We start from the raw sequence: 27918 nt of genomic DNA, 5'->3' as shown, positions 1-27918 counted from the left end.
GAATTTTAGTCTTAATTATATATTTTATATATATATATTTATTGAGATAATGGGCAGGTGGCGATAAACCAACGATTTAAGGTCGATCTGCAGACAAGTGTGGGATCGGAAAGGAATGCCAATGTTTTTCTTCACTAAAAATAGGCATTTGTCGACGGCGAAACAGAAAAAATTAATTAATATCAATGATTGAGCGCTTAACAGCACTCGATAAAGAATCATGGTTGCTGAACTTTGTACCCTTCATATATTTAATAGTTGAAATAATGCTTATAATTCGATTTTATTGAAATTTCAGTTAATTGTAGACGTTGATTTTAAAAATAACTGACAATAATGACACCTTCTGGCAGCACTGTTTTGGTATTTTTTGCCCCTTGGTATTTATTTCAGAGGAGATTCAAAATTCCCAACTGGCCGTTAAATTTGATTCATTCTATGAGCTTTGGTTGCTTTACGACCACAACACTCCCGTATCTCCTTTGATCACAGACTGGCTCTGGCTTTCCGTCCGTAACTCCGATGGCCGTCTGGGCAGAGTGCTGCAATAGTTGAAACTTCACACGGTGACCCATGGCCTCTAGATGGGCGATTGTTTGGTTGTTCAGCTCATGCTCCGTACTGATTATCATTGGCACCAGTTGGTGATGTAATAGAGGCCCATTTACAGCATCTTCGATGGATTCGTGCAGGACCAAATACTTGAGAATTGTTTGGGACACCGTGGTGGTGATTGTGGCACCACCGGCACCACCCACAATCAGCTTTACATTGCCGTGCGAGTCCAACACGATGCTGGGACACATGGAGGAGAGGGGTCTCTTGCCGGGCTTGATGTAGTTGAAGGGGTTGGGTGGTAAGTTATAGTAGTTTATCTTTCCCGGCGTGCTGAAGTCATCCATCTGGCCGTTGAGAATGATACCCGTCTGGCGGGATCGCACCTTGGCTCCAAAATCAGCGTTTATGGAGCTGGTGACCGAAATGGCGTCTCCATTGGGTGCCAGCACGGAGATGTGCGCCGTCCCATGATCCTCAACGTTGGTGAAATTTGCCCCATAATATGTCAAGTCCTCAAAGGTGGTGTTGTCCCGGATCAGCCTACGGATCTCAGCTGCAAAGGCCGGATTAATGAGGTTCTCGTACATCTCCTGCACATCTGGTTCGTAGTGTATGTCGGCCAAATTGGACCGGCGACCATAGGCATGCTTAAAGGTCTCGATCAGTCGGTGCCAGTAGATGTCCGTGTTGTTTGTAAACAGCGGCTCCATTACGTTCAGGATGAAGATGAGCACAGCGCCACTGGTGGGCAATGGAGATGTGTATAGCTCGTAGCCGTGAAAGCGACTGTGCAGAGGGCGTTCCCAGCGAACACTTATGAGAAAAGAGAGAGGTATATAAAAATGAAATGTCTTGAAAGGATTCATCAACAGTTTCGCCCTGCAACTCACTTGTATCTTTTCAGATCCTCCTCGGTGATGATGCCGCCCATTTCCTGGATGTCCTCGACCAGCTTTCGTCCTAAGCTGCCGCCTCCGTAAATTGCCTGAGCGCCTTCCTCGGCCAAGATCTCCAGTGTGTTGGCCAGCCTGTGACGGTACATGATCTCACCTTTCCTATACATATTATCCGTCTTGGGATTAATGAAGATCTCGGCCAGTGAGGCCCTACTCCAGATGTATTTCTTACGCTTTACAAGGGCAGCGGACAGATTTTCGGAAACCTCAATACCCTGCCGGCAAAGATTGATTGCGGGCTGGAATAGACTCTTCCAGGGTAGCCGACCATACTTTTCATGTAGTTTGGCCAAACCATAGATCTGACCAGGAACTCCACTATCAATGGCTCCCGTGAACACCTCCTCCCGTCCCATGAACATGTCCTGCTTGGCAGCCGCGGGAGCTGTTTCACGGGCAATTAGAGACTCCATAGAACCCGTTTCCTTGGTGTAAATTGTGGCCACAAAGCCGCCACCAATGCCCAGAGCATGAGGTACCACTACTTCCTCACAAAGCATGGTGGCAATGACGGCATCCGCTGCGGATCCTCCGATATCCAAGATGTTGCCACCCACCTCGGCACAGCCAATGCCGTTGGAGACCACGGCACCCATCCGACGGGGCTCCTCCTGGCTGGTCACGCCAACTGCAGCTACTGCCAAGATAAGAAAGCACATGGCATTGATCTTGCAGCCTCTGCCTCTGAAAGGGGGATTGATTATTTAAATATTTGATTTATTGTATCAAATACTTACAACATCTTGGATCTTAAGGTGTTCAGTAAGCTTAAAAATGTTATTTAATATTAATATTATTTCTCTAAACTAAATGCGTGGAACTACAGAACTAGCCAGCCTTATCAAAGAGCCGTGCTTTGGCCGGCTGATAAGATTTAAGTTGCTTAAGCTTCCCCCTTACTTGTGGAGAGTGCTCGACTGTGCGCTCATCCCGCATGTATGTTTATGCATTAAATTCGAGGAAATATGCTATTTTAAGTAGATTTTGTCAAGGTTTCATCTTTTTACCGGAAATAAAAAATAATAACCGCCAAAGTCTGCAAGTTGTTTTAAAATACTAAAATAACGAAATCTTATTTGAATAAAATATTATTTTTGGTGTATTTGCGCTGCCCGCCGCCCTGGTATATTGATCCATGCCCAGATGGTATATTGTAGCGGCGGTCACACTGGCTGTGGTGCCAATCGAAAATTTCAATCGGGAAATATATATGTATATATGTCGATATTCAATGTGAAAGTGAACTGCTCGCTAAATGCCGAAAAATAAGCATCTCAGAATTGAATGAAAAGTCGTGGCGGAAAATGAAACGTGAGTGGCGGCCCAGGAAAATAAAAGAAATGGGGAAAAATTCAAGCCCAAAGCCGAGTTTTACGCACACACAGGAATGCGCCATCGACGCTGCACATATGCAAATGTGTTGTCTGTGTGCGCTTCTCTGCGGTGCGAATGTGTGTGTGTGTGTGTTTCTGTTTGCCAAAGAGTGAATATAATTTTTTTTCTAAGCAAAATCTAATTGGAATGCCAAACACTAACAGATTCGTGTGAGAATTCATAACACAAGGATAACATAACTGTGAAGTGTGGCGTCGTGTGCGTTCGAATACCTGTGCTTGTGTGTGTGTGTTTGGTTGGGCAGGGACTACAACAACAACAACTGCTAGAGGAGCATCGCTGGCGGCAACGGCTTGTTGATTTTTTTTTTCGAGTGTTTCTTTTTTTGAGTTGGTTTTTTTTGTTGTTGTTTTTGAAGCTGCGCCCAGCTGCAACGCCCACTGATTGTCTCCTATGTTGCGGAGGTGGTGGAGAAGGAGAAAGAAGTGGAGGAAACAGCGAAAGAGGTGGAAGACAGCAACTAACAACAACAACAACAACAGTGCTTCGAGGAGCTTTGCATGTGTTTTTTGTTTGTGTGTTTTGTCGTGTTTGTGTGGGTGTCACTCTGCTGCTGCTGCTGCTCCGCTTTTGTTGTTGTTTTGATAAACAAAAAAAAAGAAAAGCGGAGAAAAACTAGATGGAAATTCATTGCGTCTGCGCCTCCAAAGGTTTTGCGAAACAAAAGTCACCAGTTCAGCACTGTTGGCCTTGGCTGCAAAGGTGACAACAAAAAAATCAACTTAAGAAAACAACAAAGTTGCAAGAGGAAGAAGAAGAAAAAGAAGGAGCAGCAGCAGCAGCATCAAAACACAGACACACACACACATACAGACGGCATTCGAAAGGGCAACAACAGCAACTACAAGTGCAAGTGCAGTCTTCCGAAAACCAGGGCTACCAAACCGGTTTTTTAACCGCTATTTTTGATTTTCGAAAACCGAACTTAATTCCAACTAGAAAGCGTATAGATTCGAAAATTCAGTTTATTATTGTTTTCATTTTTATCTTATAAATGATAAACTTAACAAGATAAATAATGTAAATATTTGTTTTTGCCATGATTCATACGCTTTTACTGCTTTATTTAAAGATGTGAACATATTTAGCACATTTTTATAAAAGTAAATGCAGTTTATGACATTTATTTTGGCAGTTATAAAGGAAGAAACTGGTTTTAAACCACATAAAATATGAATTTTAATTAAAAAACAAGACTTTGAGTGTTCAATTCAATTGATAATAGTATTTTATGATTATAAAGTTTTGTTCAGAGCTTTAAATTGTAAAATTCTTCAATAACACTTTTAAAGCTTTTAATATTCTTCAGATGCACTTAAAACTTGGTTATTTGAGGTGTTCTTTGCCTTACTTAAAAATAATCTTTTCTTTATATAAAATTTGGAGTTTACTTAAACAATATTCATTTGTATCTTGAGCAAAATGCAGCTCTTTGTTGTTTTGGTTATCCCTGAGATATATTTGACGTCTCCTGTAAGATTTTGTTTTTGTTGTTGCTATTACTGCCCACACGCAAGGATATTCCCCGACTTTTGAGTTAAGAAACTGTGACGCACGACGCACTCACCAACACACATACAGATACAGATACACAGACGGCAGACTTCGCACAGATACAGATACAGATACAGAGACTCATGCACTCACTCTTGCAGGCAGTGAAGGCGACAACGCACAACTGGTGCCTGTTGTTACATAAAAGCCAACCTCGCCCTCTCTTCGTCATCGTCTCGAGAAGTCACCATTAATAACATCATCAACATCATCAACATCATCATCATCATCATCAGAAGCAGCAGTAGAAGCAGCAGCAGCAACAGCAGCAGCCGCAGTACCAGAAGCCGAGTAACAAAATCTATACGTATATATCGGAAGCAGTGAATAAAAATCAACGAAAACAGACAGACAGCTGCTAGGAGGAGCGGCCGACAGGGGGGGCCATCCAGTCAGCCACACAACATGAGCGTCTTTGATGACTTTCAACGTTTGTGGATGCAGCGATTCCCGCAGAGCTCCCTGTCCGATGCCTGGGAGCAGGATGTGCGGGCGAGCCTGGAGCGGCACAAGCTCAAGATCTGTGAGCTGAGCAAAGAGCTGGAGCAGGAGACACTCTATGTGGAATATCTGGAGCGTCTGCTATCCGATGTGGAGAAATATCGTGCCTCTGGTGGAGATCCAACCGCTCTGTTTGAGGCGGCCAGCGGGAGCAGCGGGAATGGAAACGGCAATGGGAGCAATAATGGCAGCAGCGCCACCAATGGTGCAGGAGCGGGAACAACAACTGGCGTGGATAAAGAGTTTGTAAGTATCGGGGGATTAATTGTTAAGGTGTTAAGGGTGTAAGATATTTGTATCTTTATTTCTCATCATGAAATCTTTAGGATAAGCTTATTAATCCCAAGCTACCCAAGATAATATCTTAAAAGTTATAAGATCTCTTCACAGAGCTTTGTTTTTAAATACGATAAATATTGCTTAGAAAGTATGGTGCTCCATTACTAAATTTAAATATTCCCGCCCAGTCAGGCAGGGAATTCCCAAGAATTGCTTTTCTTTCAAGTACTTTCGATTAATGATCGACCGTTAAATCAAAAACAAATTTAAGGCTTGACCTAGAAAAAAGTGTATATTGATAATAATATTTGTTGATCTTTCCACTTTATTTACTATTTAGTTTCACGAAATACCAATAATGAAAGATAGTTCTTAAGGCATTTTCTCTTATTTACTTTTCATAATCCCATAGTATCTCTTTAACCACATCAGCTGTAGATACTTACCCCTTATTGTGCTTATGGGTTTATGCATCTATATAGTCTATACTTTCGGATCGTGAAAGGGCTGGGGTATTGCTACCAGGCGGTCAGCTTTGTTCGCTGGCTTTCCTTCTTCTCCAACGCCGTCGTCGATTTCTTTGGCAAATGTCATTGCCTGCTTATCAGTTTCGTTTGGGGGGGAAAGCCAGGGGAGGTGGGGAGAGAGTGGAAAATAAATAATAAACAAGGCAGCGCAGTCGAACCCAGCTAACAAAAATAATGAAAATAAAAAGAAAAGACAATTGTGGAGATATAAATGGGAACTAGTTCGGAAAAATTATAAAGCAAGCAAATTCGGGTTTCCTGAAGTTCTCTATGTAAACATTACTGGGTTTAATTAATAAATAAATTGTAACTCATATTAAGACTAAAGTTTATAATATCATAAGTCTATACTCCATAAATATATATCAATTAGATTTATACCCTTACAAGGGTATTGAACATTTAGTCAAAAGCTTAAAACGCAGTGAAAAAGTCATTTTCAACCATATAAATCATATATATTCTTGATCAGAATTAACAGGCTAATCTTTCTAGCCATCTTCGGTAGAAAAAAAAATTTTTTGGATTTTTTGAAAAAAAAAAGTAAAGAGGTTGCATCGTTAAAATTTTCCAAAATTGAAAAAATTTAAATATTTTTTACATTTTAAACTGAGTATGCAGATTTATAAACCTAATAAAAACTAACATGGGAAAGCTTTCCGAATTAAAATTTATGCGTTTTTGGCTTAGTTATGAGATTTTTAAACTTTAATTGTCATATATAAATATTGTTAAATATAAAGTCAAAGAATTCCAATATTTGAAGCTTAGTTATGATCGATTTCCGATTTGATTTTATAATTTAATTTCAAATTACAAGGGTATATAAACTTGTGCTTTCCGAAATCAGTTTTCCTTTCTTCTTATAATTTCAGACAGGTTTCTGTAAGGTTTAATAAGTCCTTAAAGTTAGTACTTAGATTTCTTTCTATTCCCTAGAACTTAGTGTAGGTAGTATATTTCGCTTTAAAATGGTGAAGACCACTCATATATATATCTTCAGAGATACATCTGTAGTTCTCTAAGATACTTGAAATCGGTGCTTTTTCTAGTAAAAGATATATAATTGTTTACGATTTTTAGATACTAGATACATATACATATCTTTAGAGATAGTTACCTAAGATTGCTCTAGCCTAAGATATCTCATAGTTTAGGATTTTTAACTCCCAGATATCCATAACCATATATCTTTAAAGACAGTTACCTCAGATCCTTGGATTCAGGATTCTTGAAGCCCAATATATCTTATAGTTTGGGATCTTTAGCTGATACATATATCTTCAAAGAAAGTTTATCTTCAAAGATACTTGGATTTAAAGTTTATGATTTTTAGCTCACAGATACATGCATATATCTCCAAAGATATATATCCCTTTGATACTTGGTTTTAGTGGTTTTATTCTAGCCAAATTGGCCAACATGCAACAGCTGGTTCTGCCGCTGCCTCAGTCACAGCCACTGTCTCTGTCTCTGCCTCTGTCGCTTCCTCTGTCGCTGAACCCTATCTAAGTGTATATATATATATATATATATATATATATATAGCTATATGTCCATGGGCATGGGCTCTACCACTGCGGGACCGATATCTGGGGAACCGTTGCCCAGGCCGTTATCTACCCACACCATAGCTCCATAGCTCCAGCTCCAGCAGTGTGTGTGTGTGTGAGCGTTTAATTTTTTTTATTTTCCTTCGTTTTTTTTTTATTTGTTAGTATATTTTCCGTAGGCTTTTCTCTGCCGGCTGAGGCGGCAGCGGCAACGACGTTAACGCTGCATAATATTGTCATATATTGTCGACAGTTTGTAGTTTTGGGTGAATAACAGCAACAACGGACGGAAAAAAGAAAAAGAAATTGTATATTAAAAAAAAAAACAAGAATAGTGCTTGCAAGTGCCCAAAAGATACATCCATCCAAAAGATACAAAATATATAAGATATATGTATATAAAGTCAAGCGGAAATCCAATGAATACAAAGCCTAATTAAACACCTGCAAAACGGAGCAAACAATAACAAAAGAATTACGTAAAAATATTAAGAAAAGAAAATACATATACCCTTTATTTTTTTTATTGTTTTTTTTTTCGCATTCGTAGAGCTCTGTCTTTTGTTGGTGCGTGTGTTAACGTGTGTGTGTGTGTGTGTGTGTGTTAACGTGTGTGTGTGTGTGTGTGTGTGTTAACGTGTGTGTGTGTGTGTGTGTGTTAACGTGTGTGTGTCGTTCGGTTGACTCAAGTTTCGTGGTCAACGCCGGCGTCGCAGTTGTACTTGCTGCCGGCGTCATCGCCTAGTCATCGTCACTAAATCGTCGCCAGTCTATCCCTTTTTCCGCTCAGGGATTTTAAGGATTTGGATTCATATACATATATAAATATATATATATATAACAATAACTGAATAAAAGGAGCAAAACAAGGAGGTGACTCCCACAAAAGTGGCGCTAAATTGGGAGCAACAAGCATGGCTTCCTTCAAAGAGAAATTCAAATTATGGTCCAGAGGGGTGCGTAATCAATTGATTTAAAATCATTTTTACTTGCAAAAATACTCAAAAAACAATTGTTGCTAGTACTTTTAATATCACAAGTCGAAATCAATAAAGTTATCGCAAAAAAACGACGGTGCACACATAGCTATAGGCTCTATCTTATACTATACATACTTACACATGTATATATATCTATATAGGTGTATTTGTATAGCCGAGAAATTAAGCAATAACAGCAAGCGGCTAAAAAAAAGCGTTAAGGCAAAGCACTTAGAAAAAAAAAACAAAAATAATAATAAATAAAATACAAACAGACAGCAGAAACAGTTGGGGTAATTATTATAGTAACCCTTTTCTCATCTGTTTTAAAGTTATAGTTTTATGAGTTACTTTTCCAAATATTATAAATATTAAATGTGATTAAGCTTGGTTTATAAAAATCTGTAAGAGCAAGTACTTAAAACATTTCAATTATGTCTAAATCATAAAGTTTTAAATAAATTAAAGCCCCTAAAGATGAATATTAGTATTATATTTAGGTCTAGGATTAATCCCATTTAGTAAGAATAATTATTCATTCATATTAAAACTATAGACATTTTTATAGTCTCGGAGGGTATTATATACTCTTTCAAAGGTGAAGGAGCCATTTCCGACCCTATAAATCATATATATTCTTGATCAGAATAAATAGGACAATTTTTTTTAGCAATCTTCGGCAAAAACAAAAATTTTTTCAAAAATTGTCAATTTTTTTTTAAAAAGAAAAGGGGTTACATCGTTAAAATTGGCAAAAATTTCAATTTTTTAAGAATTTATATTGAGTATGCAGATTTATTAACCTGATCAAAACTAGATTAGGAAAGCTTTCCAAATTAAAATTAATTTATTTTTGACTGAGTTATGAGATTTTTAAACTTTAATTTATTACAAAAATTGTCATATCAATATTAATTCAAAGAATACAACAATTTTAAGCTTAGTTATGATTGATTTCTGATTAGAATTATAGGATATTCAACAGCACACTTGAAGGCTATATAAACGTTTGCTTTGCAAAGTTTAGTTTTTATTAATTTATAATTTTATTGAATTTGTATACTAAAGCAGCAAGTAAAGACTTGTAACTGTAGCATGATATATATACTTAAAAATTCTAAATTTTACCCAGATACTTTTGAATTTATATACTTTTAAGATACATATCTTTTAAGCATCTTCAATTTTCGCATCATAGTTCATTGCTATTGTTATGATCTTGTCTGTAGAAAGGTCAAAGACAAGCTTCTGAGGGGAAGGCGGTAAGAAGAAAGCAAGTTGGAGAAAAAGGCGTGAAGCCGCTTTGCGCTTTTTGTTTTTTGTTTTTTATGCTTTTTGCTGCGACTTGCTTTTGGTGAGCGAGAGCGCCCTTTGGCAATCTGGGCGCAGAGGCAGAGGCAGAGGCACACAATGTTGTTGTCCGTCCCCGTCTGTCCGCTGATAAGCTGCAATCCATATCAATATGACCACGAAAGGAGGGGCGCACATACTTCACTTTGTTTTATAGTTACATGCGGGTGACTTTTGGCCAAGAGATTGTGATGGTTTTTTTCTATAAACTTAACCAACAAAACAGCTGTTTTTAAATTGGAAAACTTTGCAAAAGAAGTCATGGGAGAAACGGATAAATAATCAAAGAAATAGATTACTTTTTATATATGTATATAGAGAGATCATAAATTCTAATTGGTACTTGCGAATCATAAAATCTTCTGGAGAAAATGATGATTGTGTCAGATAATAAAGTCGATTCAATTAACGCTCAGTTGTATGGCGGCAGACATTCCTTTTGTTATTTCTGACCTTTTATTAAAAATATTTTTGTTTTCTCTAGGAACAAAAGATTTATGGGACTTACAAATATTTATTTTGCTTTAATAAATATATATAGTTTGTGAAAATTATATATTTTTTCCAATAATTATAGTTTTTTCTTCCAAAAACTATAAATTTTTCTCTAAGAACTGTAAATGTTTTCTTAGAAATATTTATTTTTCATTAAGAATTAAAGATTTTTTCCCGGAAAGAAATATATTTTATTCAAGAATTATACTTTTTTCTTAAAAATATTTTTTTAAACCAAGAATTATGGATATATTTCCAAAAAATATATTAATTTCCTTTAATTTGTTCCCAAACATTTTTATTTTGTTCGAAGAATAATAGATGGCTAGATAAAATTGTATTTTTTTCTACAAGAATTATACCTTTTTCCGCCAAAAACTATATATAATTATTTGTTTCCAAGAACTATTTGTTTTCCCTAAATATATTTTTTCCAGGAATTATAGATTATTAGAAAGTTTGTAGTTTCTGAATTTCTTGGAAATGCAATTATTACTCAGCTTCCGAAATAAACAATATTATTTAGTTATGCTTAATGAAGTCTCTGGAGTGACTTAAGGGGGTAAATCCTATTAATAAATCTGTTCCAATTTTTATTGAGAAAAAGTGGTACCAGGAGGGGGGAGAACCATTACTCACCCCTCGCTCAGCCTGAGAAAAAGTCGACTCTGATAAGCTGCCTATGACCCCAAGTGCTGCCCGTTAATTGAACAATATGCTAAGTAATTGTATCAATGCAGAGGAGAAAAGCGTAAAACGATGATAAAATGTGAGAGAAAAAAAATGCGAAACGAGGGAGAGCACTGGGAAAAAATGCTATTGAATTTCTATACCTTTTTCCAGGGTATTATAATTTCAATCAGAAGCATAAAACTTGGCGAAGGAGTCTTTTCCGACCCTATAAATCATATTGTATTATTGATCAGCATTAACAGGCGAATCTTTCAAGCCATCTTTGGCAGAAAACAAAATTTTTCAAAAATGTTCCATTTTTTATTTAAAAAGAAAGGGGTTCGTTAAAATTTTCAAAATCGGTCAAAAATTCACATTTTAAATGGAGTATGCAGTTTTATTAATCTGCTAAAACTGAACATAGGAACGCTTTCCGATTTAAAATTAATGCATTTTTAGCTTAGTTATAAATTTTTTAAATTTTGATTTATTGAAAAAATTTTCACATAAAAATATAGTTAATATCAATTAAAAAATGGTATTAAAACTTTAGTCAGAAGCTTTAAACTAAGTGAAGGAGCCATTTCCGACCCTATAAACAATATATATTCTTGATCAGCATTAACAGGCGAATTTTTCTAGATATATCCGGGAAAAAAATTTTTTTTCAGAAATTTTCCATTTTTTGAAAAATAGGAAAGGGGTTACATCATTAAAATTTTCAAAAATCGACCAAAAATTAAATTTTAAATAGAGTATGCAGATTTATAAACCTAATAAAAACAAACACAGAACATATTTCCGAATTGAAATTAATGCATTTTTGACTGAGTTGTGACATTTTGAAAATTTGATTTTTAGAAAAAATATTAAAATATAGTTAATATCGATTAAAACAAAAAGGGGAAAAATTGATAAAAATTTGAATTTTTTTACGTTATAAATTGAGTATTCAGATTTATTAACCTGATCAAAACTAACTAAGAACAGCTTTCCGAATCAAGTTAAATTCTTTTTCGGCTGAGTTATGAGATTTTAATTAATTTTAATTAATATTATGATTAATTGATAAATATCTTAAAAAATATCGATTTAAAGAAACTAAAGAATCGGAAATGAATAATAATAATAATAATTATTTGAAAGCCTAACAATAAATAAATACAATGAGCTTATAAACAATGTACAAACCAAAGTTTTTACGAAGTTTATAATACAAATCTTTTATATTTAATGTATATATTTGTAATATTTATTTAATATTTATTAGTTTTTATTTAAAATGTATTTCTGCTGCCAAGCTAGAAGCTGTTGTTGTGTTCTCTATGAACGAGACCAAGTAGTAGCCATCGACCTTCCTGTGGCTTTGAGTCGCACTTGGGCACGCTTTCTTCATCGTTTCGCTTGGTCACATCCACCGGTGGTCTAGTCCCCACCCACCACCTGGTCAGCTCCCCTCTCCCCTTCACCGCCTCTCTAAAAAACCAATTTTTGGTTTGGCAATTTTCCATTTTGGTAATAAGCTTGCTCTCTTTATTTATTTGTATTTTCTTGCCTCGCATTTATTTGTTTGTTTCTACTTACCCGTGTGTAGTTTTCACTTTTTCATTTTTCAAAAGCCCCCCAAAAAAATACAACAGCAAAAAATACAAATAAATAAATAAATATTTTGTGGCAAAGACAGTAGACATAAAGACAAGGGGAGTGAGGAGCGGGGAGCGGGGAGCGAAGAGCGAACGCGTTTTGAGTTTGAGCCAAGTTTGTGTGTCTGGCTTGTGTGTTGTTCGGTTTTTAGCCATTTAAAGTGGAGAAACGGCTCGAATCGAAATGAAATTAAATGAAATGAAATGCGCTACGTGCTTGGCATTTTACTTCGTTTATAAAAATAGTTTCAGGTGAGGTGAGGGCCTCAAAAAGCGGGGGTGTTTTGCCATTGGCAAGTATTTGTGCCCTGGGGGATTAAGCCAAGTCAAGTCGAGTCAAATCGGCCCGAAGCCAATTAACACTTTGGCAGCGAAACTGTAGAAATAGAGTATCTATCAAGTCTCGTTTTGGTTTTGGGTTCTGGCAAATCGAAGACGAGAATTTGGAAAAGAATTGCTACCGATTTCTCCCCAGCATTCTTCTGCTGTGTGTGTGGTGTGCCCTTGTTTATTTATTTATTTTTTGCATATATGTTAATTTTAACTCTCTCTTTTATACATGATCACCTTAAAATCATTGAACTTTTACCTTTAGAAGGTAAATAAACAGGTGAATAGTATAGATATATAAATATATATTTAGTACCTATTTAGTTTTTAGGGGAATACATTTTTATTACAAGCTTTTCTCTTCAAAAACCTTAGGTTAATTAGTTGTCTTATCAGTTACGTAGAATTTATTAATATCTTTATCGATAGGATAAGTCCTTTACAATTTATCAAGAAAAGTATCGTATTGAAAATATCTTAAACTTTAATATATCAATAATATAAATATTGAAAAAAACATGGCTTTAAACATTAGAATATTCATATTTTCCCCACAAAATCTCAGAGAATTGTTATTTAATGTATATATCATTTTTACAATGGTATTGTTTTTGTACATTAAACATAATATTGATTTAACATAATGTAAAAGTATTGATTTATATATCAAAAGTATAAATTTTGATACATTGTTGATATATCATTAACTAGAGTCATTTCTTGATTAAATTCTTAAAAGGAAAGCTAATTTCTGCGTTGTTTTTGTTTAAACTTAATTAGTAATGTATAAATTGTTAAAAAAAATATTTTGTTTAGAACAAATTTCATATGGAAATTTTACATTTCCAAGTATACTTTTTTAGTAAATAATTTGAAATTCAAAGAATATCGATGCTTTTCTTAACATTTATTATTTTTAACCAAAGAATATTCCAAATACATATAACAATCATTGAATATTAGAAGTTATATTCTTTTATTTAATATATTTATATTATTAAGTTATAAGTATTAAGTGAACTTAAATTGAACTTGTTTAAATTACCTTGTATTTTTGTTTTAAATTTATTTAAATTGAGATGTAAATGTGTGCTGCTTACAACTTGATTGAGTTACATTAACACTGATTGCCGATTACTTATTACTGATTACTGATTGGTTCAGAGATCGCTCAATTAAATTTCCTCAGACATATATAATATATTTATTCACATTCTTGTCCTTACAGAAATCTAGCTTAAATCTGCGCGAATCGTCGTCGTCGGGCAAGGACAAGGACCGCCTGTCCTTGAACACCGACAACAAGTACACACACACAAATGCTGCCGGAACGGGAACGGGAACGGGGAGCAGCAGCAGCGGTAGCACCACCGTTCCGCCACAATCAGCGCCACCAACGGGGGCAGGTGGCAAGCGGATACCGCAGCTTATAGAGCGCGAGGATCGGGACAAGGATAGTGGCACTGAAAAGGATGCCAATGGAGCCTTGCAGCAGTGCATCACAGAGCTGGCGGCCTCCATTAAAGCCCAGCCGGACAATGGAACAGCACAAGGTGGCGGAGGAACTAGTGGAGATGCAGACAAGGAGTCTACAAAAGTGCCGCTGCGCAAGTCCACATCGCAGTACGTTACCGTCATCCAGGTCAAGGAGGCCAAAGACAAAGAGGGTGACGATACAGCCACGTCGTCGACGTCGGTCAATGACCAGCAACAGCAACCCACGCCGCCCTCCACATTCGCTCGCTATGCGGGCAACGCTGGAGCAGGAGGAGGACTGGGTGCGGAACCCTCGGCCCCGCCACTGTCACCATCGCTCACCTCGTATGCGGCCCACGTGGAGGCCAAAAAGAAAATGCCACCCAGGTGAGTGTGTGTGTGTGTGTGTGTGTGTGTGTGTGAAAACTGGTTGCAAACTCTGCAAAAAAACCAAAGGGAGTCTACAGCAATTAGGACTTAAAATTAATAGTTTTTCAAGTAAAGTTTCCTTGGTTTTTTTTTTGTGTTTAAATAATTGCAATATATATTGATTTTGAAACCATATTTTAATGTATCTCCGCATCTCTTCTTTGCAGACCTCCGCCCAAGAATATACGACGCGTGGAACCGCCCACCATTCCCAATCAACAGCAGCTGTCATCCTCCCCCAAACGGGATACACCCTTCACGGGCAGCACAATGCCGCTGCCTAGCAGCTCCGGCGGCAGTCTATCCGCCTCCTCGGACAGTCCAGGCAACTCGCTGGAGCGGAATATCAAACCCTCGGACATACTCCGGCAGAAATCATCGGAGAATCTGGACTCCAAATATGCAGCGAATCGTAAGACCACACCGGAATTGGGCAAATTCGTGAATGTGAATAATCCGGAATTGATGGAGGAGCTGGGACGTAAAATGGTGGGCAAGACAACCGAGAATAGCAACAGCTTGGAGCAGGCAAAGCGCAGCGATGCGGGCTCCACGTCTTCCCCTTCGAGCGGCGGCGGCGGTAGCTTGGGACGCACAGCATCCACGCCAGGACGAGCCCTGACGCCGGGACGTAGCACAGGTGTAGGTGCATCGCCCACGGGCAGTCTTAGCAAGACGGCTAAGCTGGCGGCCACAGATAGCAGCTCGACGAGCAGCCTGGAGAAGAAGTCACGGACTTCTCTGCAGGCCAGCGATGCGGAAGGCGGTTCAGGGAATCAGAGAAGTGCGGGCTCCAAGGAGTCACTGGCATCCCAAGGCATATCAGAGGTGGTGAGTACTTCAGAGATATATTTCTAAATATCAAACTGACTCTAAAATAATAATTATATATTCCCTCAGATCAAGAGCTATGAGAGCGTTTCCTCGCTGAGTTCGGACAGCGCCAAGGCGGCAGCGGCGGCAGCAGCAGCGGCACAAGCAACAGCATCAACGGTGGCAGACAACGAACCTTATTACGATAGTGTACCGCTGGATAATGGCGAGGGCGAATATGTGTTTATAAAGCCCGGACGTACAGGATCCTCCTCCAGTCGCGATGACCTATCGACACCCGGCAGTAGTAGCACCCTGCCCTTGGCCAATGTGACGGATCCCGAATCTCCAGGCCGGACCTCCAACTATGTCAACATTGACTACTTCCTACAGTGAGTGCTCGCTCGCTATATTTATATATTTTATATTTTATATTTATTATTTATATTTATTAACAGACAGAGCAACGAGACGCGCTCCAGCTCACTGGACAGCGACGGGGAGTACGAGGGTCCGCCCATATTGCGCACCATTTCGCATGATGAGCAGAACACCACATCATCGCAAACCACGCCGGGAGCCCTGCGCAAGGTATATACATTCTAAGTTCATGGATCAATGCATTGCTTAAGTTGTTAAGTTGTTGTTTTTTTTTTTTTTTTTTTTTTTTATATCAGCAGAACCTTGTTTCCCCGATTCCCATTCAAGCTCAACGTTGTCATTTCGTTTCCAAATGAACATCATCATCAGAATTATTGTAGTAGCTCAGCTTACCTAAGCTTCAGCTTCAGTTTCAGCTAATAGCTATAGGTTTCTATAGTAAACCCAATGGGTGGGTTGATGCAACCTCTCTGATGACTAAGCCCACGCTTTGCCACTTAACATATTTTTTGTTATCGCTAATTGATTTCAAATTGCATAGAAAAAGCTCGAGTCTCGTGTCTGACTCAAATTCGAAATGTTTACAAGCAAATAGACTAATTTTTGTATTCTGTACAATTGCTTGGAACATATATACATTTCCCTGACGGAATATTCCTTAGAAATCAAAATATATGTTCAAAGAACAATCTAAGCTACTCAAGTTACTTGCAGTAACTCATTATTTAATCGTTATTAATGAGGGCCTATTTATGTTTATCGTAATTAGAGCTTGTGAAAGCAGAGGCTTGAAAACAACGATACTTGTTTTGTATATTAAGAAGGAACAATCGCAAACATATACTCATATATCTTAAAAAAAAAAAGAGTTTCTAAAGCTACTCAGTTTGCAGTAATTGATTAATCATTCATTATCACTCATGATTCTTATTTAATGATCATTACCAGAGCTCGGCTTGAAATCTAAGAAACTAAATTGATATATTGAGGCATAAAGGCAAACCTTTCCTTATATATCTGATGATGAAATTAAATACATTTTCAAACATAAATATATACTCTAGGCTCCCAGTTAGGTGCAGTATTTAGATAATTAATCATTAACGAGAGGCTTGAAATCGAAGACACTGAATTTATATATTGAGAAGAAATAATCGCAGACTTGTCCCAGAAATTAACCTTAAGTTTAAATATTTGAAAGTACTTATTATCAATGCTCACCAAAAACAGTTGATTTCCCAATAAAATATTAAGTAGGTTACCTGTTTTCTTTTGATTTTCTGTTGAATTATTGAGTGTTCTCAGTAGATCTTTCTCTCAATATGATCCTAATGATCATAAAAGAAATATCTTTAAATTGAATTGTTTGCAAAGGTCAACTGTTATTTGTGAGCTTTGATTATAATAACTTATACTAATTACTAACCATGTTTTTTTGTTTCTTGTATCTTTACTTTCTTCTCCCTTTCTTTCTCTCTCTCTCTCTCTCTGTTTTTTTTTATTCTCTATTCTCCCAACAGAACTTAGTTTCAGCAATACTTGTGAGTACAACGGATCAGCTTACGCTATAGCTTTCAATTTGCAAGCAGTCATTATACATATAGACATATAGACATATATCTGTGTACATAATCGTGTTTGATCTGTTTGGATATATATATTGCTTTTGGATGCGTTTCCTTTGCCGTTTTTTTGTTTATCATTGGAGTTGTGTTTCCCTCACTGTGCTTCCGTTTATCACGTCCATTGATTGCAATTATAAATATATGTACTTGTTTTTTTGTAGATAGACATACAAACATATATGTAGATATAGATATATATGCGCACCCGATCTGTACCGATCGAATTTCCATATGGTCTATGTCCTTCTGTTGCCCTTGCTTCCATCGAACACTGTCTATATTCATATTTATGTTATATATATATATATTTCCCCCTCTCTGAGTGGCGTAGCTCCTTCACTTTTGTAAATGTTTATAGTCTTGCAAAATTTAATATTGTCCTACATAAACCTATTTATTAAAGCATCTTTTGTATTTGTATTTGCAAGCCCAAATTGTAGGGTCATTTGTCGTATTTAGTTTTGGAATTGGTTGTAAAAACACCCTTGACTCTATCTATCATATCATTGTATATAATTATGTTTATATCTGTTTACACTTATATAACTCACTTGCACGACCCACCATCTCATCGAAGAAAAACAAACTATTCGATTTTCCATCCCCTTTAGGTCTGTGGAAATGCACGCGGTGCCAAAATACGTTCCATACTCAGCTCGATAATCCAGAGTGAGACGATCTATGTGGAGTGCCTCAATAAAATGATGCAGGTGAGTTTTATCAAACTTATCTCATATTAAGCTAAGATATATCTTAATATAGGAGCTAAGATATATCTTAATATAGGAGCTAAGATATATCTTAATATAGGATAAGCTAAGTGAACTTGAGATAAACTTTGTTGTAGTCTTGTAGTTTATAAGAGATCTCTTTTGTGTCTAGAGTCTGGAGAAGAAGAATCGTTCGAATTTGCTCTCTTAAGAGCAATGGGTATACCCTATAGTAAGGGTTTTAATTAGGGTTTTATATTTGTAGACAGCAGGAGGAGATATTTATTTTTCCTTTCCAAAATTCTTAAATTATTTTATTTCTTATAAATAGCAAAAACTTTTTATATAAATAAATAGCTTGCTTGCCCTTTACAGCCTTTTAAAAGTTCCTTTTCATCGTTTAATCAATGTAATTATTACTTTATTATATATATTATCATAAAGCTGTAATTATAAAGATTTTACCAGATAAAGAAATATTTAAAGGGTATAAAGGGTATCTTGCTTAAGTTCACTTCAGCATCTGAACGAACTGACCGAACGATTTGCGGAGAGATAAGAAAATAAATACATTTTAATATGTATCTTCAAGATAGTTTCCAGGAGGATTTATGCCTTAAGTATCGCAGATCGTAGATATACGATTAAAGCCCTGTCAGCCCATTTTCCCCCAGATCCATTTGCTGACTCTTAAGAAGCTCTCCTCCAATCACTCTCTCTCTCTGTGTGTGTCTACTCTCTTGTGGGGGCTATTTCTTTTGATTTGTTGTTATTATTTTCCACTCTTAATTTGCAAACTCGGCTCCAGAGAGAGAGAGAGAGAGGGATCGAAAGAGATAATTCCATAATTTCAATATGATTTATCGAAATCGGTTGTGTGAGCATTATCAAAACAATTGGCCTTTTGCCGGTGGACGAAGCCAAGTCCAAAGACAGTTTTCCGATACTCAAACTGGCAACAGAACCAACTGGACGTCTCGAAAAATATAATCGGAAACTTGCAACGAACTTGAAGCAATCTAAACCTGAATAATTAAGTGCTTTAGGAAATATTAACAGTGAAAATCAAGATCAATCAAGTGATCAGTTTAATTAATCAATAAAAGGAAAGCCAAAGGAGTCCCTACCTCTTACCTCCATTGAATTAACTTCAAATTGGAATTAACCAAAGTCAGAAGGATCAGTTTAAGCTGTTCAAAGATAATCTCCTGAGAGAAAACCAAGTGACATTATGAATACCCGTCGTCGACCTGCAACACCGCCACCCCACATTAGCCACATGGCGGCTAGAAATGGTAACAGGAATCTGGCCTATTACCACGCGGCCAATATCTCCAGCAATAATGGAGCTGGTAGAGGAATAGCTACTGCTGTAGCTCCCCATGCTGGAGAAATGACTGGCTTTGCAGCTCCAACACCATATGCCAAAGATCGTCACATGTGGCCCAATACCAAAGATAGTTATGAACTGGGCGATGTCATTGGTGTGGGCGCCACGGCTGTCGTCTATGGTGCCTTCTGTCTGCCGCGTCGAGAGAGATGTGCCATTAAGCGCATCAATCTGGAGCGTTGGAATACATCGATGGATGAACTGCTCAAGGAGATCCAGGCGATGGCCTCATGTAATCACGAAAATGTGGTTACCTATCACACCTCATTTGTGGTGGATGAGGAACTCTGGCTGGTGCTTCGGCTCCTCGAAGGTGGCTCCCTTCTGGACATTATCAAGCATAAAATGCGACAATCCAATTGCCGGCAGGGTGTCTTTGATGAGGCCACCATTGCCACTGCTCTCAAGGAGGTGCTGCGCGGCCTGGAGTACTTTCATTCCAATGGACAAATCCATCGCGACATCAAGTCTGCAAATATATTAATTGGTAATGATGGTACCATTCAAATTGCTGATTTTGGTGTTAGTGCCTGGCTGGCCACCGGTCGTGATTTGTCCCGTCAAAAGGTACGTCACACCTTTGTAGGGACACCATGTTGGATGGCACCGGAGGTGATGGAGCAACATCATGGCTATGACTTTAAGGCGGACATTTGGTCCATTGGTATAACAGCCATTGAGATGGCCACCGGCACGGCACCCTACCACAAATATCCACCGATGAAGGTCCTCATGCTAACCCTGCAGAATGAACCGCCCACCCTGGAAACGGCTGCCTTTCATCAGGATCAGTACAAGGCATATGGAAAGACATTCCGCAAGATGATTGCCGAATGTCTGCAAAAGGATCCAACCAAGAGACCCAATGCCAGTGATTTGCTAAAGCATGCGTTCTTCAAGAAGGCCAAGGATCGCAAGTATCTCATCCAGACACTGCTCCGTACCGGTCCCAGCATCGAGGTAAGGGTACACAAGGCAACGAAAAAGCAACCGGGTTGCCTGCATCGCACCATGTCTGGTGAATGGGTTTGGTCCAGCGACGATGATTTGCCGGAGGATAGCTCTCGATTCACTAGCTTCGCTGCCAGTTCCAGACCGTTTGGTGTTCGAAATATGCTTTCCTCGGATTCGGATTTGGAGGATAAACCCATCAATTGCCTGGCAAAAGCCGATTCCTCGGATAGCGATAAGAAGGAATCATCTCCGGATGCCACAATGACTTTAAAAGTCACTCCAAGTCCTGCTCCCGCCTATGGTTCTGGCATCAAAGAGGCAACTACCAAGTTATCCCAATTACCATTACCCAGCGGATCGGTGGCACCTGTTAATCTTGTCCTTCGCATGCGCATGCGCAACATTAACCGCGAACTCCATGACATACGCTTCGAGTTTGTTGAGGGCAAGGACACCGCCGAATGTATTGCCAAAGAGCTGGTCGATGCTGCCCTTGTGGATGCCCTGGATATGCAACAGATGACGCAACATTTGGAGAAATTGATAGCCGCCAGTGCAACGATGAAGAGGATCACTTTCCAATTGATATCCGGCGTTCAGCCGGGTGAAGTCCTTGATGAACGAGCCTTGGTGGGCTTTGCCCAGATCTCCATAACCGATTAGGAAAATAGCAAATAATCTACGATGATAGCTAAATTAAAGACATCACCAGATACGTATATATGTATTCCCTATGAATATGAAAAGAAGCGAGTCTCAGAAGAGTAATCATGTCTCTTGGATTTGCAAAATTAGCTTAAGTACTTAAATGCATCATAAACTTAACAATTTTTGCAACATGTATTTATCAACGTTGCTATAGCACTCAAGTTATCTAATCTGCACCTATGTAACTTTAAAACAAATGAATAAAAATGTATTAAAATCACAAAATGAAAGATTAGTTGGAATAATGGGAATAGGGTCTTATAATATATATTTATTAATTCTTGGTATTCATGAGCAGCTCAAAAGAAGAATGCGTTATTTAGGAGTATTGCCTTTTGAGATCTAGATCGAAATATATAAAGACATAATTTATAAAACCTAGAATAGTTTTAAAGATTTAAAGATTTGTTTTTGAAAGATCAAAGGAGCGGCAGCTCTACACCCTTTAACCTTTAATCATGTGTGTTTTTTTTTGTTGAATAGAAGAAGGCGGTGAAAAGGTATACATTACCTAAAACATTCAGATTTTCCCGAATACATAGGAAACGTTTCTTTAAAACATATTGCAAACATGTTGTATTTACTGAAAAAATTGAAAAGTGCCACAAAAAGACTGGTAAAATGTAGAATTTGTAAAGAAACAAATTCAATTAAACAATCCTTTTTGTTCCTCCCTCGTTGCAGTACAAGAAGGCGATCCATGCCACGCTCAACACCTCACAGCCTGTGATCAAGGAGGAGGAGGAGAATACGATTTTCTTTAAAATCGATGAACTGTTTGAGCTACACACTGGTTTCCTCAACGATCTGAAAACCATAGTATCCCATGAGGGTGGCGATGTGCTCATTGGAGAACCCTTTCGCCGTCTGGCCGAAATGTTTGATCTGTATAGCGCCTTTTTGCACAATTACAAGAACGCCATCGATACGGTGAAGAAATGCAGTGCAAATAATCCGCAATTCAAGAAGATCGTATCCACAATTGTGGTTAATCTTCAGACAGAGCAATCGTTGACGCTGGAGGATTTGCTGCACAAGCCGGTTGCGAGGGTACAGATAAATGCATTGGTTTTCAATGATCTGCTGCGCGAGACACCGAATGCCCATCCCGATCATCAGCCACTGAGGCAGGCGCAAAAGATCATTCAGATGTTCCTGAATCAGTTCAATGTGGTCAATCAACGGCTGCCCAGCGAATCGAATCGCAATCTGAGGCGTATGGTACGCAATTCGTTCATTGTGGAGCTGGTCGACGGGCATCGGAAGCTGCGTCACCTGTTCCTATTCAACGATGTGATTGCCTGCGCCAAGTACAAGCCATTGGGTAGAGATCGCATTGACTACGAGCTCAAATGGTTCATTCCGCTGAAGGATGTGAGCATTGTCGAGGAGGCTGACCCCGCCGCCGAGCTAAAGGAATCTAGTCCCGCGAATATTTCGCAAGTGAAGCGCAATTTGCGCTCGGTTCGCGATCAATTGGCACTGGAGGTGGCCAGCAGTGGCCCAGTACGGTCCGGTGATAAATACAAACGCAAGCTGGCCGATCTGGAGTCACAACTGGTGCTGGCCACACCCAATTTGGTGCTGCGGCTAAACAACAAGGCCAATAACAAGACCATGACCTTCTTCCTTAGCTCGGACTTTGAGCGAACGCAATGGATCGATTCGATAACATCGCTCAAGGTGAGTTTTCAGTTTTGAGTTTTCAAGTTTTCTTCAAAAACTTAATGGAGAACCCATTTTTGTTTCCTTAGCAAAAGTGCAACCTGCCTGGAGCCAATACGATCAACTCGCTGGAGGTGAGCGCCTTCATTGTGGCCATGCAGCGTGGCATGAAGACTGAAATGGGTTCGTATCTGATGCGCAACACCAATGATGAGAGCCTCTTGGTTGGTGACCTGCATATGGGTGTCCAAGGCTTGAGTGGCCTCGAGCAGGCGGCTGATCTATACATCTGTGTGGAGGTGGACTCGTATGGTCATTATTTCCGCAAGGCCACCACCAAGATGATATGCCGAAGCCAAACGCCGCTGTGGAACGAGAGTTTCATGCTCGAGCTGGAGGGTAGCCAGAATGTGCGCATTCTGTTGTACGAGGACAAGGAGCGACCGCTGTTGCGGGCCAAACACATACTCAAGGTGGGTTTATCCTTGTCGTTGAAAACTATTTTGCTATTTTTACTAATTTTCAATCTTTTTCCCTTAGTTGAGCCTCAGCTGGCTGACGGAGACAACGCAAACGCGTAGCATCAAGCTGAGTGAGACTTTGGAGCTGGGCTGCAGCTTCCGGTTTGTGCCCGGTGAGCTGTGCCGTGCCACCACCAAGCCGGGCGCCCTTTTCGGTGCCAAAATGAGTCAAGTATTAAAGTGAGTATGAGTATAGTCTTTGGGCTCTGTGAATATTCATTAAATTATGAAATATTTCTATAATTAGGCGCGAAAAACGCGACATTCCATTCATCATCAGTGCCTGCATTCGCGAGGTGGAGCGTCGGGGGATGCTGGAGGTGGGATGCTATCGCGTCAGTGGCTCAGCCTCTGATCTGGCCAAGCTTAAGAAGGCCTTTGAGTCGGGTAATATATACATTTCTTATCAAATGTGATGGAGTACATTAAAATCATTTCCTTCTTTTTCTATTTCTATAGATGCCTATGAGGCTGAGCAGCTGCTGCGCGAAGTGGACATCCATTCGGTCACTGGCATATTGAAGAGCTTCCTTCGCGAGCTGCCCGAGGCTCTGTTTACAGATCAGCTATATCCGCGATTCTTTGACACCTTTAGTGCGTTTAGCAACAACAACGAAGCCACCAGGATCAATGAGCTCCTCAAGGTGTTTGAGGAGCTGCCGCAGGCGAACAAGGCTTCCATTAGTCTGATTCTAGATCATCTAATTAGGTAAGTCTACTTACCCTTAGGAATCATATGGAAAATAACAGTCCGATATGCTATATAGACACCATATCTTCCACCAAAACTAAGCTTAAACTCAACTACTAATCAATATTTATCAATATTTTTATATGAACCGTTTTTCGATTAATCAAAGTTTAAAAATCTCATAACTCTGCAAAAAATGCTTTAAATTTGATTCGGAAAGCTGTTCTATGTTAAATCTTCATCAATTTAAAATGTAAAAAAATTAAAATTTGTTTCGACTTTTGAAAATTTTAACCCTTTCCTTTTCCAAAAAATTGAAATTTTGTAAAAAAATTTGTTTTCTGCCGAAGATGGCTATAAAGATTCGCCTGTTGATGCTGATTAAGAATATATATGATTTATAGGGTCGGAAATTAATCCTTCTACGTTTTATGCTTCTGACTCAAATTATAATCATATTTTTTTAATCGATAATAACTATATTTTTATGTGACAATTTTTTTGATAAATCAAATTTTAAAAATCTCATAACTTAGCCAAAAATGCATTAATTTTATTTCGAAAAGCGGTGCTATGCTAGTTTTTATTAGGTTTATACATCTGCATACTCAATGAAAAATGTAAAAATTCAAATTTTCATCAATTTTTTAAAATTTTACATCGTTAAAAAAAAAGGAAAATGTTTGAAAAAAAATTTTTCTGGGGAATATAGTTAGAAAATTCGGCTGTTGATGCTGATCAAGAATATATATGATTTATAGGGTCGGAAACGTTGCCTTCACTAAGTTTCAAGATTGTGATTGAAATTATAATACACTGTAATCGTATAATCATATAGCAAAATGTTTCACCAAAGTCAGGGTTAGTTTTAAAGTCCAAGTGTATTTAAGTTAGGCTGCTAAAAAATTACTTTAAATTTAAATTCAGTAATAAGGGAATTAATTGGTAAATAAATGCATAGCTAGTATCTATATATGTAGATAATATAATTGGCATGCAAAAGACTTACCCCCGTGGAGGACACGTGGCTATCCGTGTTCGTCATTGTAGATTTACATTTCCGGTGCCTTCAAGTCAAGCTTCTTCTTCATCCAAATCATCCAAATGTTGTGCATAGGCCACGTCATATTTTTCGGGTCGAAGGGCAGGCACTATCACTATCACTCTAGATGTTAACACTGGAGACGCCACCGACGGAATGAGGTGCGCAAGGCGGCAGAGCCCGCTATTTATAGGCTCCGAGGCAAGAGAACAGAGAACTTGAGAGCGGGAGAGACAGAGCCCGCTAGAGCGTAAGGGGTATCTCTAGAGATGCACAGAGAGAGAGAGCGAGAGTGAGGGGCATGCAGCTCCGTAGGCGTAATGAGGGAGAGAGAGGGAGAGGCACAGAGAGTGGGAGCGAGTGGGTGTCAGAGAAATAGAGGCATATTTATATTTTATTAATTAAATTTGTTAATTTTAATTCAAATCATTTAATACGCTTTAAATTTTAAACCTTACCTAACCCAATAACATCGTAATTAATTTTTGTTAATTGGATATGGAAAATATTATCGTGATTACTATATCAAACGGCGAAATATAAAAATATCGTAAAGTTTAATTTATTTGAATTTCAAATAATGAAAATACCCTAAGTGTTAGACGTCGAATGTGGAAATATGAAATTATCATTATGTATGAAATTAAAAATATATTAAATTAAGAAAGGAAGGAAGGGTTTTATGGAATTATTAGAGGGTTTTTTTCATGCTAAAAAAATATGCAAATTTTTTCAACAAATCAAAGTTTTATAAAACTCATAACTAAGCCAAAAATTTATTAATTTTAATTCGGAAAACTGTGCTATGCTAGTTTTTATTAGGTTAATAAATCTGCATACTCAGTTTAAATTGTAAAAAAATTGACATTTTTATCAATTTTTAAACAATTTAACAATGTAACCCCTTATAAAATGTTGTAAAAAAATTTAAAAAAATTTTGTTTTGTCTAAGAGGCTAGATCGATTCTCCTGTTGATGCTGATCAAGAAAATATATGCTTTGTGGGGTCGGAAATGATTTCTTCACTTAGTTTTATGCTTCTGACTGAAGTTACTATTCCTATTTGATGCAAATTCAATTAAAAATTAACGATATTTCTGATAGATTTTTGTGGATTTTTATGCATATATAATATATATAACTTTTCTTCCGATATACCATACCTTTATCCCCCTCGATTTCACCTCGAACTCATGCACAATTTTCCATTGCTCTTTCAGAGTCCACGAAAAAGAGGCGGACAACAAGATGTCGCTGCACAATCTGGCCATGGTGTTTGGTCCCACCTTGCTGCGGCCGGGACAGACGCAGGTGAAGCAGAAGGATCCGCTGGCAGCCAGCACTGTGGATGTGATGGCCCAGGCGGGCATACTCTATTGCTTCCTGCAGGCGCGCAAAAAGGATTAGGAGGGATACACACACACACACACAGACACAAAAACACACACACATATAGAATATATATATTTATATATATACATATATATATTCATATATATTTTTTTAAACATACAAAATAGCAGTTAAATACGAAGGAAATTCGATGATAACGCCTACGCCTATGCCTCTTACACTCCTACACCTCTGTCTCTCTGGCACACACACACACACACACACACTTATAGAAGAGGGAGACGGAGAGATGTGCTGCCAATTGTATATACCAGGACCAGGACCAGGACTAGGATCAGGAACAGAGGTTCTGCTACCAAAGCTGCAGTTTTTAGGGCTCTAAATCAGTGACCAAAGGGCGAGCCGAAGACTCACTGATCTAAATCAATGGCGAGACACAAGACAAACAACACACACGCAACACACACACCTGGGATGATCAAGTGTCTAACACTAATATAGCTGCTTATGCTAAAGCTTCCCTTCCTTTGCCCAGCTGCTGCTTACTCGCTCCCCTTTTCCCCCTAATATTTTATACATATATTCCTATGTAGATCTGTAGATGACATAAGCTTTAGCCTAGGGATGGAGGAACATATTGATATATCGATTTAAAAAACATTACTTCAACATTCAACGATATACAAATATGCAATAATTCGATATTCTGTTTGATAAATCGTACTGAACTAATCGGAAACATAAAAGATTTAAATTAAATAGCATTTTTGCAGATACTTTTCATCATAATTTTAACGTTAAATATTTTTCTATATTTAATAATTTGATATGTTAATACTTTTACTAAGTTTTATTTTCGATATATCATATCAGACTCGATATACATCCCTTCCTATAGCTCTCCTTATCATCCTTATGACATACCGCCTCTAGCTTATTGCAAAGAAAAACAAAAACGCCGATAAATGAAAGCGCAAAAGAACCGGAAACAAGTTACGAAACAAATTGCAAATATTTTCAATATAACAAGCATATATCTAGCAACAGATATGCCTACCTATATATATATATATATATACATTCAATATATATATATATATTTATGTATACAATTAATTACTATATACTTAGTACTATATAATTTACTAAAGCGAGGTAGTAGCGCAAGTTTGCCGGCCGATTGATTGATCAATGATCAATATATGATATGATATGTATATGTACGATGTACGATGTATGTGTATTGCTTATAAAATTCTGTTTTTTTTTTTTCGATCGTCGTCTTGTTTTTTTTATATTAATTTAGGTTTTATATAAAAAAGAAACAAAAAACAGAACCGTAAAATAAAATGTATTCTATTTAGAAA

At 37.9% G+C, this 27918-nt stretch overlaps 2 protein-coding genes, 1 long non-coding RNA gene and 1 pseudogene across 12 annotated transcripts; 3 read left to right on the top strand and 1 right to left on the bottom strand.

Moving 5' to 3' along the window:
- Positions 1-264: 264 nt before the first annotated feature.
- Positions 265-4578, bottom strand: LOC110180442 (glutathione hydrolase 1 proenzyme-like). Of its 2 annotated transcripts, none has more exons than XM_086835442.1 (3): positions 4477-4578; positions 1449-2198; positions 265-1371 (listed from the first exon to the last, which is right to left on the bottom strand). In XM_086835442.1, exons 2-3 carry the CDS (start codon positions 2171-2173, stop codon positions 432-434), a joined length of 1665 nt encoding a protein of 554 aa, XP_086691568.1. In that variant the 5' UTR covers positions 2174-2198; positions 4477-4578; the 3' UTR covers positions 265-431. The 2 variants fall into 2 exon arrangements, with proteins under 2 accessions (XP_086691568.1, XP_086691567.1); XM_086835441.1 differs by lacking the exon at positions 4477-4578 and adding an exon at positions 2252-2380.
- On the top strand, positions 2652-27918 carry RhoGAP1A (Rho GTPase activating protein at 1A). Of its 7 annotated transcripts, none has more exons than XM_020948143.2 (14): positions 2652-2825; positions 4565-5210; positions 14022-14656; positions 14866-15529; positions 15599-15903; positions 15970-16102; positions 17413-17433; positions 18129-18227; positions 21964-22962; positions 23034-23417; positions 23485-23645; positions 23713-23852; positions 23925-24174; positions 26419-27918. In XM_020948143.2, exons 2-14 carry the CDS (start codon positions 4869-4871, stop codon positions 26603-26605), a joined length of 4320 nt encoding a protein of 1439 aa, XP_020803802.2. In that variant the 5' UTR covers positions 2652-2825; positions 4565-4868; the 3' UTR covers positions 26606-27918. The 7 variants fall into 7 exon arrangements, with proteins under 7 accessions (XP_020803802.2, XP_020803803.2, XP_020803804.2 ...); XM_086835422.1 differs by having other exon boundaries at positions 2686-2825; positions 4569-5210; XM_020948144.2 differs by lacking the exon at positions 17413-17433.
- LOC147643190 (uncharacterized) lies at positions 7672-8171 on the top strand. Of its 2 annotated transcripts, none has more exons than XR_015272255.1 (2): positions 7672-7802; positions 8093-8171. It is a non-coding gene; the product is annotated as an uncharacterized LOC147643190 (long non-coding RNA). The 2 variants fall into 2 exon arrangements; XR_015272256.1 differs by having other exon boundaries at positions 7713-7802; positions 8114-8171.
- Positions 18564-21504, top strand: LOC110180469 (serine/threonine-protein kinase OSR1 pseudogene; annotated as a pseudogene). Its single transcript, XR_015272254.1, has one exon. The product of XR_015272254.1 is annotated as a serine/threonine-protein kinase OSR1 pseudogene (transcript).

This window comes from Drosophila serrata, unplaced genomic scaffold (genome assembly GCF_035046125.1).
Source record: "Drosophila serrata isolate PLE 108 unplaced genomic scaffold, ASM3504612v1 contig_276, whole genome shotgun sequence".
Classification (NCBI taxonomy): Eukaryota; Metazoa; Arthropoda; class Insecta; order Diptera; family Drosophilidae; genus Drosophila; species Drosophila serrata.
This window is presented reverse-complemented; position numbering and strand designations above follow the sequence as displayed.

Bases quoted from the DNA above. Each gene is read 5' to 3' on its own strand.
- LOC110180442 (XM_086835441.1), bottom strand. The intron at 1,372-1,448 runs GTGAGTTGCAGG...TTTTCTCATAAG, and splicing joins GAGGATCTGAAAAGATACAA to TGTTCGCTGGGAACGCCCTC.
- RhoGAP1A (XM_020948143.2), top strand. From the start codon at position 4,869: ATGAGCGTCTTTGATGACTTTCAACGTTTGTGGATGCAGCGATTCCCG. The intron at 14,657-14,865 runs GTGAGTGTGTGT...TCTTCTTTGCAG, and splicing joins AAAAAGAAAATGCCACCCAG to ACCTCCGCCCAAGAATATAC. The intron at 15,530-15,598 runs GTGAGTACTTCA...ATATTCCCTCAG, and splicing joins CCCAAGGCATATCAGAGGTG to ATCAAGAGCTATGAGAGCGT.